The following is a 13975-nucleotide window of genomic DNA, read 5'->3' as shown; positions in this document are numbered from 1 at the left end:
TGTGTGTGTGTGTGTGTGTGTGTGTGTGTGTGTGTGTGTGTGTGTGTAGAGGCCCAGGCTGCCTTTGGGAGTCTTTCTTCTCTCTACCTCATTCACTGAAGCAGGGTTTACATGGCTTCTTTAGCTAGCCAGTTTGCCCAGGGGATTCTTAGTCTCTGCCTTTGCAGAGTTGGGTTTCCAGGTGAGCCACCAAGTGTACCCTGAGTTTATTGGCTTCTGGAGATCTGAACTTTGGTCCTCATACTGTGCACTGAGTACTCTAACCAGCCTGACTCCAGAGGAAAGATTTATACAATCTCAGGAGAAGCCAGAGTATGATTTTTCCCAAGTTTCAATTTTCATTGTTTTTAAGTGTGTGTCTGTTCGTCTGTGTGTCGCTACGCACACATAAGTGCAAGTGTTCAGAATAGCATGTTGGATTATATGAAGCTGAAGTTACAGTTGACTGTGAGCTGCAGGACCTGGGTTTGGGACACCAATCCTGGCTCCTGACCTAAACTCGGGTCCTGACCTCTGAACTTTCTGTCCAGCCCTAAGAGTAAAGCTTTTTACAAACAAAGCACTGCAGACATTTTGGGTAGAGTCTTAGCAATTTTTCTTATAAAACTAAGGTTGAAAGAAAAAAGGCAGCGCTTAGGTAGCTGGGAATGGTTTTCTGTATACGCACACCTGGAAGCCACTAGTGACTAGCTTGTCTTGCTATTACGGTGGTGACATTCGTTATACTGCTGTAAGGTTGGTGTCCTGTTTCAGAACTGTGGTGCCCGCTGTTCTCATGTTGGAAACTTCCTGCCTCAATAGCATCTCACAGTGAGGCTTTTCCCTATTGCCCAGATTTAAAATTATAAACAACCCCCCCACTTACTTGTCTTTCCTGTTCTTCTTTTTACCCATAGTAACTAGCTACTACACAAGATAAATTTACATTGTTATCATGATTTTTTTTTTAACAATTGGATTGTAGTTTCTTTGAGGGCAGAGTATCATAGTGTTTAAATATCTGTAAACCATAATCTAAGTTTGGAACATGTCTATCTAACCAAAGAGTGCCTCCAGACCTCCTCATAGCTAGGTCCACATGATCAAAGGTGACCGGCTACAGCCTCCTCTTCCTTCTACCATTTTGAACAAACCCCCAAAGCCATGAGATTAGTATTAAGAACCCCTGAGTGGCTGTTACTCAGCATCAGCAATTATCGATCGACATTGTGTCCTCCTTGCTTCTTTCTCTACTTTCTCCAGTTTCAGTATACATTTCTAAGAGTTGGCTACATGTGAAATACATCCTGTTGTTAACACCGCATCGTTTTATACACAAGAGAATCAGGGATTACTATCATAAGGCTCCGCTCACATTTCTCTGGCTGATTGATCCCTGGTTTTCTTCAAATCAAGATTCTGTCCAGGTGCAGACGTTGTGTTTGGCTATTATTTAATGGCCATTTTCAGAATAGTTCCCACTTTTAATTATGCAAACGCTGGAACTTCTATTTCATTTTCCTGCTTTAGAGCAGTTCTCAACCAGTAAAGCAGCACCACCTTGACAATGCTCTATTTACATTAAGATTCACATCAGTATTAGAATTACAGCTGTGACGTGGCACTGAAAATAATTTTATGGCTGGGGGACTCCCCAACATGAGGAACTGTATTAAAAGGTCACAGCATTAGGAAGGTTGAGAACTGCTCTAGAGCTTCCGGTGCTGTAGGCTTTGTTGAATGATTCCCTGAGGCTAACTTCAGCTCGCTCTCTGTGCCTCCCTTTTCTGTGTGTGTTGGTTAAACCACAAAGCCACTGTTAGATGCAGCTTTGGCTTTATGCATGAGCATTTCATCTATACTCCTTGCTGCACCCCATCAGGTACTTTCATCCCACATGATGCCTTCAGTTTTAAGTGGCTAAAATTGATTAATGCGTTATTAACCTCATTCCTACCAATCTAGCAATCATGATTTTTGCATAGGGTCTTTATTTCATTAGAACATGGAGAAATGATGAATGTTCTAGGGCTTGTTAAAGTTCATTTATTAGCTTCAATTTCGGTATGAATGAAAATCGTGAGCTATTTGAATATTGGAATATTGTAATAAATGCTTGATTCATTTCTCCTTTATTAGTTTTTGGACTGAGCTGATGTCTCCCCCACTCCAAGTATGATTAATGAGTTTTTCCATCCTTTTATAAAATGCTGTTATGAACTCCAAGGTGTTAGAAAATCTTTCGGTCCACTCTACACTACTTTTTTTTTTTTTTCTCCTTCACAAATACTTAGCATCCCTCCTCTCAAACTGGTGGAAAACTCCCAAAGCTGGCCCAGTGTCCTCATGTGATCTCAGTATTTGATAATGTCCAGGTGCCTGACATGGAGAAGCCTGGGTATACAAGCCTGTCCTGTATGCTTTCTGGCCCAACCTGCTGTTTCTTGTTTCCTCCCTCTACCTAGAAAATCATCTACACCTCCTATCTTCATCATAATGGGAGTGGTGTTGCTTCTGTGACACAACTCTTCTGCCATTAGATGTGCTAAGGATATGAATGAGAGACACACCTCCATAATGTCACCATCAAAAATCATGACTGAGAGGTTGTTGGTAACAGCACTGAAGGGTGGCAAAAACACTAAGATCATTACTTTGATTGGGAAGAAGATAAAGAAGATGCCCTCGACACTTGGAAAGCTGCCTGGTCTGAGGACTCTAGACCTTCAAAATAACCTCATCTGCAAAATGTGCCCGGAGCTAAGCACCTTGACCCAGGTGAGGAGCCTCAGGTCTTTGGGGTTGTAAATGGAGAATAAAAATGGCGAGTGACAGGGCAGTGACACTTCGATCTCTGGAGACAGCTCTCTGGGGACAATATGGAGTGCTGTTGGAGAGGCATGAGTAGCCCTCCTTGCTTAGGGCATTACACATGGTAGGAAAGATGTTGCAATTTATTCCTTTGCCCTTTGGCCCACATCTGGAATCAGAATTAGACCTCAGCTATGCTCATCTTCCTTCAGGCTGTCATCTGGAACGAGGTTGGAAGCGTGGGTCTGGTAGTCTGTCTACCTTGGGGCTCACATCTGGAAGTAGGCTTTGAGGGTTCAGGCAAGACTTGCCCAGCGTCCTGGGGGGACTGTCCTGAAGTCTTTACATATGGAATTAAGACATGTTGGGAAGGGAGTTACTTTTTCATTTCCTAGAACTGGCTGGGACTTCAAGTGCAGGGTTGATAGGAATAGGAAAGGAATGTCTCCCTCTGAAACAGCCTTTAGAAGATGGTGAATATTTAAAATAAAGAATACACTTCTTAAAGAGAAGCAGTTGATATGAATAAGTCCCAGATGCTCATGTTAAATATTTCTGTCTGATAACATCTGATTCCAGCTGCTAAAAATCTTGAGATTAGGAGGTAAGCCATGTAGTTTCCTTTCTATTGACTTCTTCACAGTCAACACCAAATGAGCTTATATAAACCCCAGTCATTGCAACTCAGTAAATGTTAAAGACTCAATCTGTGATCTCCATATACATCCTTTACCCTTTATGATATCATGTGCACTGTAATCTTCAACTCTGTCCTTGGAAGAGATGGGGTGATATTCAACAGTAGTAGTTAATAGTAACTTCAGGTGATGTAGTTACAGCTTCACGACAGGGAACTCTTGCTTTAAGTGAACAAAAGAATTTGAGCTTTTACTAATTTGAGCTGATCTTTCTTACTGCCTGAATTTGTTTTTATTAAAATAGTCCTGCGTGTTGTTATAAGAAAACTCATTGTTAAAAAGCTAATTTTAAAATAATCTCTTGTGACTGTTTGAGATCCAGTCCCTACTCCCATGCATAATTACTCTGAATTTATTCTTTCTTTGGCTTGTTTATTTTAATTTCCATTGTTAAAGTTTCAAAGTACATGAGCAGCTTAGTTTCTGCACAATTATTCTTTTAACTTAGTGTGATGACACATTTAGATTTTTCAGTAGCCTCTCTCTGCTCCCCACTGTGTAAGCTGCCAGTACCAGTCTATGCAATCTACTCTGGCCTTGCCTTGGTGGCCTCATCACCTTTTATAAGCTTTATAGCATTTCTTTCTTTCTTTTTTAACTTTTATTAGTTACACTTTATTTACTTTGTATCCCCCCATAAACTCCTCCCTCCTCCCCTCCTAATTCCACCTTCCATCCCCCTTCTTCACGCATGCCCTTCTCCAAGTCCACTGATAGGGGAGGTCCCCCTCTCCTTCCTTCTGATCTTAGTCTATCAGATCACATCAGGAGTGGCTGCATAGTCATCTTCTGTGGCCTGGTAAGGCTGCTCCCCCCTCAAGGGGAGGTGACTAAAGAGCAGGCCAATCAGTTTATGTCAGAGGCAGTCCCTCTTCCCATTACTATGGAACCCACTTGGACACTGAACTGCCATGGGCTACATCTGGCTTTATAGCATTTATATCTTCTTCATGTAACCATAATCAAATCTTTACTTTTCCTCAGAGAATTCTACAATGTACATTGCTAATGAGTTTCATTCAGAGAGAATCAGTTAATATATTTTTGTCCCTTTGTCCTTCTCATTGTCTTTTCTTTATACTTAAAGAAAGGATCACTTTAATTTATACCGCCATATTTAATCCTTTAATTATTGTATCTTTGCATTATTCTGGCTTCCAATCACATAGTTTTCAAACACTCTTGTTCTCTGTGATATTTTTCTCCAGGAACCTCCATTCTTTTGCTCTTAAGTCAGCTGATTGTCCTCTGGTTTCGCTGAATGCTGTCAGTCCAGGACATAACTTACTGTCATCCTACAGTGGCCCTAGCTGTTTTCTGAAACCTGTATTTTTCTTCTCACTTTACCTTTTTTCCCCTTCCCTTCCCTCTTCTGCTGCTGACTCTGAATTGCTAGAATTACAGCAATATACTTGCAGGGCGAGCAGGTTACCTTTCCTTTTCAAAACAGTAAGCCTCCATATATCATGCTAGTCTGGGTATGTTGTAGTTAATATTTAGGCCTCTTGCATATCTGAAAATGTCTTTACTATGTCTTTATATCTGAGTAATAGTTGTACAGTAAAAAGTTATATGTTACAAAATATACTCCCTCAGGAAAGAAACCTCCAGTGCTCGATATTATGACTTTGTCTTCTTTCCATGGCTTTCTTATTGTTTTCTTATTCTTTTTATTTAATTTAAATTTATTTTTATAATTTATTCACTTTACATCCCAATTGTAGCCCCATTTCTCATCTCCTCCTGGTCCCACCTTCTCTCCCTCTTCCCTCCTTTTCATAGTCCTCCTCTAGTCCTCAGAATGGGAGGTCCCTCCTCCCCCACCATCTGACCTCATCCCTATCAGGTCTCATAGGACTGGCTGCATCCTCTTTCTCTGTGGCCTGGCAAGGCCTCCCCAGTAGGGGGAAGTGATCAAAGAGTGGGCAACAGAATCCATGTCAGAGACATGGACTCAGTTTCCCCTTATATGAAAACTGAGCTGCCCATTGGCTACATCTGGGCAAGGGTTCTGGTGAGGATGTGGAGAAAGGGGGACACTCCTCCATTGCTGGTGGGAGTGCAAACTTGTACAACCACTTTGGAAATCAATCTGATGCTTTCTCAGAAAATTAGAAATAGCATTACCTCAAGATCCAGCTATACCAGTCCTGGGCATATACCTGAAAGATACTCCACCATACAACAAGGACATTTGCTCAACTACGTTCACAGCAGCTTTATTCATAATGCCAGAAACTGGAAACAACCCAGATGTCCCTCAACCAAAGAATGGATACAGAAATTGTGGTACATTTACACAATGGAACACCACTCAGCAATTAAAAACAAGGAAATCATGAAGTTTTCATATTTCATTTGGAAAGACTGTTTTTACTTTTGTTATTCTCTTCAATTTCTTCCAGTAGGGAACTGGGTCATCTTAATGCTTGGTGTTTAAGAAGTAACCATACTATTCATGAAGTGAACTGACTTGAACCTAGGCTTATTGTGATCATCTTTAGAGTGTTTTTAAGTGTTTCAGGCTAATGGCTTTATGTAGAGTTGCTCTTCTTAAAGTAGCAATGTTTCTTATATAGGGGTTTGAGGTTGGGAAATAAAATCTATTTCTACTTCATAGTAGGAGTTATAAAAGCAAACAGAATATGCAAAAAAAATTTCAAAGGATCAGTACAGATCATCAGTTTATAATACTGCTCACTCATTCCCACAGTTATTACTAGAAAGGGCAGGTGAAAGTGAAGGCAGAGTGAAAGAGAGGAGAGAAGAGAGAAGAGAGAAAAACAGACAAGGAGGTCTCTAGTGCTCACCAACCTAAATGTATATATAATTATCCAAAGATTAGTACATTTGTTTGAAATTTAAAGACCATTGCAGAGGGAATACTTATGCCACAGTAAACTACTCAAAGAAGTTGAGGTTAGGAGAAGTAGTTTCTTCTGTTTTTGAAATTATAATTACATCACTTCTCCCCCTTTCTCCCTCAAATCTTCCCAGATTACCTGCCTTGCTCTCTTCCGAATTCATGACTTTTTTTTATTGCTATTACATGCGTGTGTGTGTGTGTGTGTGTGTGTGTATATATATATATATATATATATATATATATAAATATATATATATAACTTCCAGCAAAATAAGGATGATTTTGTAAATTATTTTGTTAAAATAATTTTTGGCTTAACGCAAAGGATTAACAGAAAGGCTTGATGCCTATTAAATTTGAACAGATTGCTGGACAGGTGTCCTTGCAGAAATATTCTTTGTATAAAATTGTTAGGCTTTTTTGCAAGGTTGTGATTATAGTAGAATTTTCTGTTTAATTAAGCATACGCATACTGTATATGTATAGCCCCGTACTTTATAATCTAGTAAAGGCTTTGAGTAGAACTTTCTCAGATGACATGCATACAGCTAAGCATGTCTATGGAAACACGCTGAGTATTATTAATAAGCAGGGAAATGCAAACCAAAGCCACATATGTTAGAATGACCATAGTAACGTGGAATGTGGCAAATGTTGGTGGGGGTGTCAAGAAGCGGGATCTTTGTATGTAATGAGAGTCTTATTTTGTAAAGTCACCGTGGAAAACACTGTAGAGCTTCCTCAACAAAATGATAACTTGAACTAGTTTATGGCCCAACAGTCTTACTCTGGGGTATATACAGAGGAATGTATGAATGACGAGAAGAGACATCTGTACTAAATGCTCACTTTGGTATGATTCGTGGCATCCAAAACACAGAAGCATCTGTAGTTCCTATCAGTGTATGAATAAAGATGTGTTTATGTAGTTACAATGAAAGGTCATTTAGCCTTAGGAAGGAACGAGCCCTGCCACTGTGACAGCAAATAAACCCTAACTGGAGTGAGTGGACACCGAAGGACAGGTTGTATAATAACAATAGGTGTTATGTAATGCTAGCATTGCAGAGGCGGGAGGATCCATGTTCAAAGCCAATCTCTTAAACAGCCTTTCCTAAGTCAGCCGGAGTACAACAGACCTTATTCCAAAAATAGATCGGCAGATAGATAGATGAACCCGCAACATCTCTCCTAAAACCATCCACCCTAACCCCCAACCACGTGTCACACAAATAATTTTCTATGACATCTGAAATGTTAAACTCATGTAAATGGATGTGGAACAGTAGTTACATGGATTTGGGGGAAAAGGGAGATGGGGAATAGATCAAAGGGTACAAATTTGTTATGTAATAAAAACAAGTTCAAGAGACTAAACATGCGATCATGTCACTTTTAGTATTGTATACTTGAAACTTTATAAGAGCAGGTCTAATGTCATTCTTAGCAGAGAGACACACACAGAGAGACAGAGAGAAAGAAGAGAGGGACAGAGAGAGAGGGAGACAGAGAGAGAGAGAGAGAGAAAGAGAGAGACTGTACATCCTTGATAGAAATCCTCTAGCCAGCACAGTCAGCAATCCATTAGCTCTAATGGATTATTGTCCCATCAAAACTGTATTAAATATACAATATTAAAGATTATGTTACAAGTGGCACTTTTAAAGAGTGCTGTGTCTGTTCGCCAAATCCAGCTTTATGCTTTAATTCTAGGGTTAATTCAGTAAGTGAAATCCATTGCTTTGTCAATATTAAAGGGTGCAAGATTGTTCCTAAAGCAGTGGTTCTCAACCTGTGGGTTGTGACTCCTTTGCAGGATCGAATGACACCTCTACAAGGGTCGCATATCAGATATCCTGCACGTTATGATTCATAGCGATAGAAAATTATAGTAGCAACAAAATAATTTACAGCTGGGGGACATCACATGCTGAAGGACTGCATTAACTGGTCACAGCATTAAGAATGTTGAGAACCACTGATTCTATTTCAAAACGTTTAATTATCTTAGTTTCAACAAAAACTTACAAAATAATATGATGTTGTAAATTTGGCAATGGACTGCTTTCATTAACCATGTCCCAGTTGCTAACTCTAGCCTGTGGTTAGAGAATTTTTTGAATAAGCCGATGGTGGAATAGCAAGTTCCCTCAAAATGCCTACTTCCTGAGCCCATTGTTGACATGGACATGAGCATATTGCTGATGCCCTTATACATGGGGTTCCTGTAGCTGTCATCATGGGGAATGAATATATATTTGTAATTTAATCATGCTTTTAGTCTTATTAAGCTCAGTGTCCCAGTATTATAAAAAAGTGCCTGTGATTACAGAAATATGCAAAAAGATGAGTTAGAGTTATTAATTATTAAGGTGACAAATAAGTTTAAAACCTGAAAATTATTGCAACTATCAATGTATATATGTATTTATTAATCTCCTGACACTGTTCAAGGCTCATGCATTGTCCTCTGAGCATGAACAGCTATAGTTAATGGTAAATAATTGATCTCATTGCTAAGCATCTTATTTTACTACCTTTAATCCACAAAACTATTTCAAGAGGTCTAATAAATACCATTATCTCCATTTCAAAAAGGAGTGGAGGCTTACGAGTGAGTGGCTTGCCTAGCTCACAAAGCAGAGTGTAGTCAAAGCCTGCACCTTACCAAAAGGTGCACACAAATAGAACTAAATTTTTCAAACGAGAATTCTACATGTTCTACAAGAAAGTTCCATTGAAAGCAGTCTGTGTGTGTGTGTGTGTGTGTGTGTGTGTGTGCATGAGTGAGATGTGTATATGTGTGACCATTTTGAACAAAAGCAATTAGACAATATAGTATGAACATTAGGACAGACAATAGAGTAATGCCAGTTGTTTCACCATAAATCATAGTGTGGACCTCGGATTCCCTGCTCTGTAAAGCCAGGGCTATGATGGATCTATGATAGACAGTATTCAAAACTGCCAGCCATGCTGTTCGCTCTAAATTATGTTCTGTTGTTGGTATTTCCACTAATTAGTTTTTTTTCTTCTTCTCAAGTTTGATGTCCTTTGTTTCTGCTATGTTTACAAGGAAATATTTCTACAGATTGCTTCAGCTAAATGTCAGTATTCCAAAGCACCAGTAAACACTAGGGTGCTGACCTTGAACCCATCTGAAAGAGGAATGCACACGTTTACTTGAAGTCAGGCCACAACTGGGGTTTAAGAAACAGCCATGGGTCACTGCAATGAATGAATCAAACTTAGGAAAAGGCAAGAGAGAAGGTGGCAAGTGTGGAAAGAACCGGAAAGGCTACAGGAAAGCTGGAAGGGTAGGATTTTGTTTTTACAATTGGAAGAGTTTATTTAATTACTTAGAACTATCTCCAAATAAGCATCCAGAGACAAATTATTTTTCTTACCAGAATTCCCAATTTCATGTTGCGTCAATCAAAACTGTTAAGTGAGGTCCATATTGGACTGACACTCAATTTGGATTGACACACAAAGCCCTTGTCTGTGTAGTCTCTGAAAAACCCCAATATAGACTTATTAGTGCCCTGTCTTTTCTATCTTTCTGGTGCTCTCCTTAAACAACTCAACATAGCCAGAGTTTCGGAAGGCGGGTCACACAGTAAAGTACTTGGCTGTACAACACAAATAAAAAAGCTGGGCATGGTGGCATTCGCTTGTAACTCCAGCGCTGGGGAAATGGAGACAGGTGGATTCCTGGGGTTCACTGGCTAGCCAAATCCAGCCTATTTGGTGAGTTCCAGTTCAGCAAGAGACCCTTTCTCCAAACAGAAGCCTCAAGGCGGACAGTTCTTGAGGAAAGACACCTGAGGTTGACCTCTGGCCTCCTCATTCCTCTCTCTCCCTCTCTGCCTTTCTTCTTTTTTCCCTTTTATTAAAAATAGATTTTCTCATATAATATCTGAGATTGATTTCCTGGTTATGATTTTCTCTCGTATATCTCCTTCCAATTACTCTCCACTTTCCCATCCAGATCCACTCCTTTTCTGTCTCTCATTAGAAAAAAAAAAAACAAAAAAACAAAAACAAAAACAAAAAAAACAGGCTTCTAAGATAATAAAACATAATAAGATAAAAACTGTCGACCCCATTTTCTGACCCACAACTCTGCCTGCTCTGCTGGAGGCCTGCCAGCGCCAGGGACAACAATATAGGAGCCTAGCATAACTGTCATCAGAGAGGTTTCACAAAGCAACTGTTGGAAACTGATGTAAAGACCCACAGCCAAACAAGGGAGTCCCGTGGAAGAGGGGAGGAAGTATTGAAGGAGCCAGAGGGCTCAAGAACACCACAAGAAAACCCACAGAATCAGTTAACTAGGGCTCATGGGCTCATAGAGACTGAACTGCCACTCAGGGAACATGCATGGGATGGACCTGGGCCCTCTGCACATATGTAACAGATGTGCAGCTGTGTCTTCATGTGAGATTCCTAAATTGGGAGCAGGGCAGTCTCTGACTGCCTTGCCTGCCTTTGGAACCCTTCCCCCTAACTGGGCTGCCTTGTCTATTGTCAGTAGAAGATGCACTTAGTCCTACTGCAACTTGCTATCCACAGGAGGCCTCCCATTTTCTGAGGAGAAGGGGAGGAGGGGTGGATGTGGGAGAGGGAAGGTGAGAGGAGGGAGGGAAGCTGCAGTGGGGGTATACAGTAAATAATAAAAAATTCACCTCCCCAAAACCACAAAAAAATGAAAATTATCACTTCAACATTAGACAAACTAACAGAAGGAAATGAGCCCAAGAGAAGGTACAAGAATCAAAGACCCACTTATCCTCACATGCAGGAATCCCATAAAAACACTAAACTGGAAGCCATAATACGTAATATAAACAGACCTGTGAGGCCCTGTGCATGCTGCCTTTGTCTCTGTGAGTTCACATGGCTGGACTTGTATTGACTTAGAGGGCTAGTGTTTTTGTTTTGTTTTGTGTTTTTGTTTCTTTTCTTCTTTTTTTATGCCTTTCATCTCCTGTGGCTCTTACTCTTTCTACTTCCTCTTCATGGGGTTTCCTGAGCTCTTAGGAGAGAGATTTGCTGGAGACATCTCATTTAGGGCTGATTATTCCAAGATCTCACTCCCCACCCTCCGCCTATATAATGTCTGGCTCTGGTCTTTGCATTTGGAAACAGGATTTGATGGGCAAAAAATCCTGGATGGACTGATTATTTGAACAGTTGTTTAGACAATCTAGTAGGATTAGGAAGAGTGATTTAAGCAATTTAAACATAACATTATAAAGTCAGCTGAGCAATCTCTGACAAGCCATAAATAATTACTAACATGGTGACTGGAATGAACTTCGATGTTAGATTTGATTTCTGACAAAAAAAAGTCCTAGGTGACCCTAAAGTTTGGGCACCAAACGATTATAATAATGGTAGGTATATTATCAAAAGTAGGAAAAGGAAAAGTTGACCCTCTTTGTTCATGGATATCATCAAGCTTTAGAATTTGATCTAAGCGTGACCCACTGGAGATGTCTTAGAAGCCAAAACCAACAAGATGCAGCTTTTGCAGGGATAAATGTAAATTCCTACATTTAGGTTAAGAAAGGAATTCATTGCACAAGGCCAGGATGTGGGTAATATGCTTGACTGTTAGCACAGGCTTGTTGTTATTCTTGGTCGCAAGGGGGGAGAATTATGCACAAGTAATGTGCCTCATTTCGATTAAAAAAAACCAAACAAACAATGTCTTAAGGAAAATAGTTAACGGACAGACAGATCAAGTGTGGGGAATATGATAACAATTCTTCAAAAATTTAAATATTATGTAAGAGGAGTGGACTAACACTGTTCTCTATGGTTGCTGTGCGAAGAACTGGATGAGATATACAGAGGGCTAAAGCTCAGTCCTAAAACAACAGATGAGCCGGTGAGATGGCTCTGTAAATGACGGTGCTTGCCGCCATTGCCAAGAATATATGACAGTTAGACGACATTAAGGAGATGTATTCATCGGCCCAAGCATTTGTCCATGGTCTCCAGCATTTGTGCTATGGACTAATTGTCCCTGTCACCCTAGGCGCCATGTTTTCTGAGAGGACCTTCACTGCAATTAGAAAGTGGCCCGTGTGGTCAAGGGGTCTGAAATCTATGTCCTAAGGAAAGTAAATGGTTAAGGGAAAGATGGATCAAATTCAGGGAGCATGATGATAATTTCTCAGATTTTTTAAATATTATGTAAGAGGAGTGGGAATGAAACTGTGGTTTATGGTTGCTGTGGGAAGAACTGGGTAAGAGGGACAGAGCAATAACTTAATCATAAAAGATAACAGATGGGCCAGTGAGATGGCTCAGTAAGGGAAGGTGCCTGCCACCAAGCCTGACAACCCAAGTTTGCTCCCTGGCATTCATGTAGTAGGAGTGAAATTACTCCAAAAAGTGTCCTATGATGCTGTGGTGTGTGCATCTACTCCCAAATAATTAAATGTAACATGAAATTAAAAAATAATGGATGGAAGATACATATTCAGGACAAAAGAGCTACCTGTTGAATATTGTGTTCTTCAAGAAGGAATATGAAGTTCACTTGGATTTATGGTAGACTAGGTGACTCACACAGGTTCTAATTGTTAGATGCGCTAATTTCTATATCCTGTGCTAATGAAAAATATGAACATAGCAATGTTGTCACTTGGGATTTGGAACCAGATCAGAGTGCTGAGAGAATACCAGCAGAACTTCATTCTGGAGATAATTACTGAAACCATACAAGCCAAAGAACTTAAAATTGTTTGTTGTGTGCATAAAGTACTTCCTTAGGAGCCATGTGTAACCACAACAACGCATGCTAGGATCAGCTTTGTCAAGGAACCCCAATTTTCCATTTTGAACAACTCCTTTACAAAGAGACTTTCTCCAGTGACCCCCAATCCGACCCAGGTCACTCAGCATCTCATTACCCTATTTTTTTCATATTTATTACTTAATACTAACAGAAATAAATGATTAAAAAAAAACAACAAAACTTGTCTGTCTTACTTCCAAACACTAGATTATGAGAGTTCTTAAGTGTCTTCTTCACGGCAACAATGCTGGCATTCAAGAACCTGATGTCTAGGTAGAGCAAGTGCAATAAATGCGAGTGAACTGATGAAACATCCAGGTGCGGAGCTGTTTCTCAACCATCGTTCAGTCCTTTCCTTAGTCTTTGGAATTCTCTATATAATTTTAGTAGTTTGTGCTGAACCTTGCCATATTTTCATGGTGACAGTATGGCTGTTGCTGTCTAGAATTTAGGAGATAGTCGCAAGTTTAAAAGCAACTAAGGACTTCATTTTGGACAGACATGGTGGCTCACACTTCTAATCATCTAGATGTGGGTAGCCGAAGCAGGAAGATTGCTATGAGTTTGCGATCAGCCTAGTCTACGTTTTTATAGGTCAGCCTCGGCTACAGAGTAAAAGTCTCCAAAAACAAAACAACAAAACTGTCTTTTAAAAAATAATCTATTTTTGAAATTATAAATTATATCTCCACTTTCCCCCCTCCAACCCAACCCCCTTGCTCTCTTTCAGAGTCATGGCCTCTTTTTCCTTTGCTCTGACAAACCACACACACACACACACACACACACACACACACACACACACACACA

The 13975-nt window shown here is 40.0% G+C and overlaps 1 protein-coding gene across 1 annotated transcript in view; it reads left to right on the top strand.

Moving 5' to 3' along the window:
* The first annotated feature begins 2574 nt into the window (after positions 1-2574).
* Lrrc69 (leucine rich repeat containing 69) overlaps positions 2575-13975 on the top strand; it is an 81153-nt gene continuing 69752 nt past the window's right edge. Inside the window, exon 1 of the mRNA XM_055603629.1 lies at positions 2575-2757. Within this exon, the coding sequence (XP_055459604.1) occupies positions 2575-2757 (183 nt within the window). The remainder of the gene's footprint in view (positions 2758-13975) is intronic.

This window comes from Psammomys obesus, unplaced genomic scaffold, assembly GCF_907164565.1.
Source record: "Psammomys obesus unplaced genomic scaffold, mPsaObe1.curated_primary_1811, whole genome shotgun sequence".
NCBI classification, from domain to species: domain Eukaryota; kingdom Metazoa; phylum Chordata; class Mammalia; order Rodentia; family Muridae; genus Psammomys; species Psammomys obesus.
Note: the sequence above shows the minus strand (reverse complement) of the source record. Positions and strands in the feature narration are given on the sequence as shown.